Genomic DNA, 5,283 nt, shown 5'->3' on the forward strand with positions numbered 1-5,283 from the left:
CACTTTTCCTGAAGATAGAAGAGTTTGTTGAATCTGACGTGACATGTTCGTACGAACCCTTTGTACGAACAAAAGTAAGAGAAATTTAGGAGAAGAATACGAACATGTTCTTGCATGTGGCCCATTGTCCTGCTGGAAGGTCCAGGTATGAGGGAAGAAGGTTCTGGAAAAACAGGCCCAAACCATAATGTTTCCACCTCTGTGCCTGACTGTGGGTCACACTCAGCCTCTCTTCTTTCAAACTTGGCAGGTCGGGTTGAATCCAAAGAGCTGTGGTTGGCTTGAAAATGATCAAATACTTCATTTATTCCACGATATACAAAATAATTAGTAACTTTTTATGTATTATGTTGTTTTATATTTAATTGATATAATTGACATTATGATTCTCTCCATTAAAAAAACATTATAAAACTGTAGAACATTTTCATAAGTGAGCAAAATTTACAGAATCAGCAAAAAACAAGGATTATTTCCTCCATTGTACATAAAAATCCTCCTCATCACATCACTGCTGTTCCTGATAAAAGTCAACAGTTCATCCAGGAAGTAAAACAACCTCTGAAAGCCCTCAATTAAAAAGTGAAAAATTTTAAAAAGCACCAAGAGTAAAACGTCGCTCTGTCCCAGAATGCACTGGGACGGCTATGGAACAGGCGAGTGATCTGTCACAGGGTTAACAGCAGTGTGGTGTCATCGTACGACTAAAGCCAACACCAGATTACTGAGTGTTTCAATCATTTGTGTGTCCTCACTGTGATGCTGCTCGCTAACATCACCTGAAACACAACGACACAACCCATCTGACAAAGAGTTTGATGACTAAACTCAGTCACAGACAGGAGCGACTCGTTTCTGGAAGACGGCTGAGATTCCAAAACTGACGACATTTTCCCTTCAACATCCAAAACAAAAAGACGGCCGGCACTTTGCTGGTGCTTCTCCTCAATAACTGTGCTGACAGACCTAAAAAAGTAGAAAAGCTGAAGGTTTTAGGCACTTTTCTCATCAACAGCACAAAGAACAATTAAAGGCTGCAGCTTGAATTTGGTGTAAAGTCCCTCCATTTTTTTTCTTCTTTTTAAACATTTGACGCAATGTTTTACATTCGATGTTTACGACCAAGAGTACGAGCCACCGTTCGAAGGGGATTTACAAAAAAAAACTTTTTAAAAACATCGATTAAAAACCCTGCAGAGACGGCCTTTTAGTCCCCCAGTAGAAGCAGAGGCACTGAGGTCCGATTTTTCTCTTTTTACAGCACTTTTATGTTATTTGAAAGATTAATTTGTGCTACAATGTGTTAAAATCAGATTCTACCTTCATTGCTACATTGCACATAAAGAAAACATGAGTAAAGGACGCTGATTTAGTCAGAAATTCAACAATTATTTACAGACAGAAAAAAAAAGTTTCTTCTCATTCACAGAGAAATAGTTTGATATTTCTTTTAGGCTCTTAGAAATGAGTATGAGAGAAAAAAAAGAGCTTCTGAAAGTTGTTAGTGCATCTATTTTTCCTTTTTGTTATCATTTGAAATACAATATAAATTTATGGTAAATCAATAAACGGTCTCTGTACAAAAGGGACTTAATCAGAATGCATCATTAGACTTCATATCTACACATCTGAAAGCTCATTTTAGTTTTATTTCTTTTAAACAGTGTTCAATACTCAGTGCTGCGTTACTGAAGTCAGATTCCTGTGGCGCTGCGGTGAGTCGGGACGCTTCGAAAGCGTTCCGAGGCTCGTTTATTGGGACGCAGAGTGGGGTACGAGGGGGGCGGGGTCACCTCAGCAATCTGCCATGTAGCGCCCTGAAGACAAAACCTGCACTTAGCACTGAGAACAAGCTGAAGCAGGAGATGGAAACGGAGCGTTACAAACCTGTGGCAAATCTTTTCTTGTTGAGGGAAAGTCTGTATCTGGTCCCCTGCAGCTCCATGTCCACTCCTGACAGCGTGCTGCTCTCGTTCATGAACTGCACCGCCAGCGTGGACGGGTTCGAGGGTCCGCTGGAGAGGTCGAACTTGGCTCTGAGAGAGCCGGCGCCTGGAATCAAACACAAACACATTTTTTATTAATGCTACTTGTAGCAACTCCAGCCATCTGGAACAAGGCCATTTAAAGGACAACTTAAAGACCGTGTAAAGTAAAAATAAATGTGTTCTGAGGTTGTCACACCACAGAAATATGTGTTAAAAAAATCACCCAGCCAAGTCTGAACAATTAAAAATACTGTTAACCTTATAAAATTATGTGTTAAAAGTAAAAATATCAGATAGCTGTGATCTAGAATGCTGGGGGCGTGTCCACTGGAGGAGCTTAAACCACGCCCACGATCCTGAACGTTTCTGTAACCGAGGAAACAATGTTTTCTTTTCCAAGAGAGCAACAGGGGGCGGGGTTACACTGAAGGCAGCTGCGTGACATCACGAGGCTGCCCTTTAAGACACGCCCAAAAAATCCTGAAACACAGATACCTTGTTACACAAACTGAATCATATCTCCACTATTCAAGTATCTACAGTTGAGATCATTTGTACTCATTTACAACAATCCATTTATGACATTTATAATGTTTAAAAAAGAAAATGTTACATTTTACTTTACACGATCTTTAATAAAAGAAAAAAATATATAAAATTGTCAAAGCTTAAATTATGATTCTTTGTACACCACCAGAGTTTTTAAAACAGCCTGAGTTGTTTGGTGTTGCAGACAGCAGATAAACTGTGCAGACTTCACTGATAAACACGATCTTATGAGACAAAGATTCACATTAGTTTTAATAAATCTAATATGAGCTTTAAGTTAAAAGTCAGAAAAAAACACCAAAATGTTTGACCTCATCATCTACTTTTTGAGTTTCCTTCCAATCATCAAGAAGTGGGTCTCTGCATTCACCTCAGTGGAAGTTTCTTGGTGTGTGGGAGAAGTTTGTCAAAGACCTGATTGGTCAGTTTGACTGTTGTGGGAGGAGTTTGGTAAGGATGTAATTGGTCGGACTGACTATGTTGGGTGGAGTTTGAAGAAGTTATAACGATTGGAGTGGATGGTCAGCTGGGGGCACGTGTAACTCAGTACAAACGGCCAGAAAGCACACATATTTTAAATCTAAAGGTTTATTTTAATAAGTATTAATATTAATACTAACTTCAGACAAGAAGGTGCTAGCTGCATGAAATTTGAACACCGTGCATGTGGAGGGATGTGTAATAATCCAGCTTGGCCAAAACAGCCCTGACCCCACAGGAAAAAGATTGTTTTATTTTATATGAATAGTAATTATTATTAGTCATAAGTTGAAATAGTAAGGTGGAAGTTGCATCAAATTTGAAGTAAAAAAAGTTTACATATTCACAATTAGGGCTGCCACAAACGATTATTTTAATAATCGATTAATCACCGATTATTTATTCGATTAGTCGACTAAATCAGATCATATGTTAATTGAATATAAAACATAGAGCTTATCACGTCAGAATGCAGCTGCTATTATATAACCATGGTTAGATTTTAGCTATATGCTAACTAAAAATAATTGCTGTGGAAGGTAAGTTCTGCTCTGCAGATATTACACAGGTTTCTCTTTCATTTTCTTCAAATGATCCCACACTTTGAGCTCTGTTGTCAGGTAGCCATGATACCAGAGCCTGTCTGTATAATGTCTTGTGACGTCCACGGCCTACCCCAGTTACCACTACTGTGCATGTGTGTCAAGGACAGAAAGGCAGATGTGGCAGTGGAAGGTGTCAAAGCAGTTTGGAGACAAAAACAAAGTAAAGAACAACAACAACAAAAAAAAGAAAATGATTAATCGATTATTAACTTAGTCATCGATTATTTTAATAATCGATTAGTCATCGATTAATCGTGGCAGCCCTATACACAATAATTTTTATTTGAGACAAAATGATGTTTTTCTTCTTATTCTTCTGTTGACTGTAAATAAATTATATGTACATGCTCACAATAGTAATTCTATTACAACTATTTCATCTTTTAACAAGTCAATCCAACTAGTCATGGTTTTGCTAAACTCCGCCCACACCAAGAAACTCTGTCTATATATTACAGAGACTCCTACCTGCAATCATCAATAGTTAAAGTCTAACCAACTTAGGTGCTGTTCAGTCCTGCCCTCTCATCTGTTTTTATTGATTTGATTACATTTGGAAAGCAGACGCTGTAAAAATGGTCATAATGTCCGGACCCATTTTATCAGATTAGGTTTAGAAATCTGAACCCAGTCTGTCCTGAGCCATGAATGGATGATTAACAGGCTTCTACAGAATTTGAAGAGGTAACTAAATCACTGAATCAGGTGTGTTGGATCAGAGAAACAAGAAAAACATGCAGGATAGCAGACACCCTGCTTTAGAGACCAAAAAAAAAAAAAGATGTATAAACATCTGAGACACTCTGACCATTTGTCTGTTCAGTAAATCTGCAGTCTGTTGTGGAGATTGTGTATATTTCTTATTTCCTTGTTTTCATGTTTTTAAATGTCTTGAATTAAGTTCTTTGTTTACTTCAGATCATCAAACTTTCATTGTAAATAACTTTCTTATAAATAAAACTAGTATAAGGACTCCTCACCTTCATTTTCAGATTTATCTGAGATGTCGCTGAGCTTCCAGAGACATTTATTCTGCTCTGAATTCCTACAAAGAGACAATAAAAAACAATCCTTTAAACTCTTACAGGAGTGAAATGCCTGTTAGTGTTCGTCTTCCCTCGTGTCGTACCATAGAGCGTTAGGCAGAGACTGCATGCTGGTCACTCCGCCGTCAACGGGCACTAAGACCTGAACGTTGGTGAGGGGGCCAGAAGAGGCCATGGATCCAGAGTTGTACCTGTAGTCCACCCGCAGGTCCGTTGTGCTCGGGGTACAGTTCCAGTACACAGCCAGGTTAAGAGGAGTTGAATGGATACCATTGGACTGCACCTGAACACAACCCAATAGTTTCCCAACATCAGCCTAAAACAAATAGATCACTGATGTCCTCCTGTCGCTGAGGGGTTTCACTGACGAATGTTTGTAGTTTTACAGATGACTGTTTTTCTGGACCGAGTCGGACAGTGAATGTAAGTAAACCTTAAAGGGGCAATATCATGTAAAGTCAACTTTTTTGAGTTTTATATCATGTCATAATGTTATCCTCTCATAAAAACATGTCCAAAGCCTTGCTCTGACTCATTCATCATGTTTGAGAAATCCTGCGGTTTTTATGAAGCCATGCTGAGGAGCAAAACGACAGGTGGGGACCAGAAACACCT

General features: G+C 38.7%; 1 protein-coding gene across 2 annotated transcripts in view; it reads right to left on the bottom strand.

The window, feature by feature from the left end:
• Positions 1-1,355: 1,355 nt before the first annotated feature.
• fcho2 (FCH and mu domain containing endocytic adaptor 2) overlaps positions 1,356-5,283 on the bottom strand; it is a gene marked incomplete in the record, with an annotated part of 41,095 nt that continues 37,167 nt past the window's right edge. For both annotated transcript variants that reach the window (XM_014031863.1, XM_014031865.1), the window contains 4 exon segments: positions 1,356-1,817; positions 1,888-2,052; positions 4,603-4,667; positions 4,752-4,951. In XM_014031863.1, the coding sequence (XP_013887317.1) occupies positions 1,795-1,817; positions 1,888-2,052; positions 4,603-4,667; positions 4,752-4,951 (453 nt within the window).

The sequence above is a fragment of the Austrofundulus limnaeus genome, unplaced genomic scaffold (genome assembly GCF_001266775.1).
Source record: "Austrofundulus limnaeus strain Quisiro unplaced genomic scaffold, Austrofundulus_limnaeus-1.0 Scaffold1338, whole genome shotgun sequence".
Taxonomy (NCBI): Eukaryota; Metazoa; Chordata; class Actinopteri; order Cyprinodontiformes; family Rivulidae; genus Austrofundulus; species Austrofundulus limnaeus.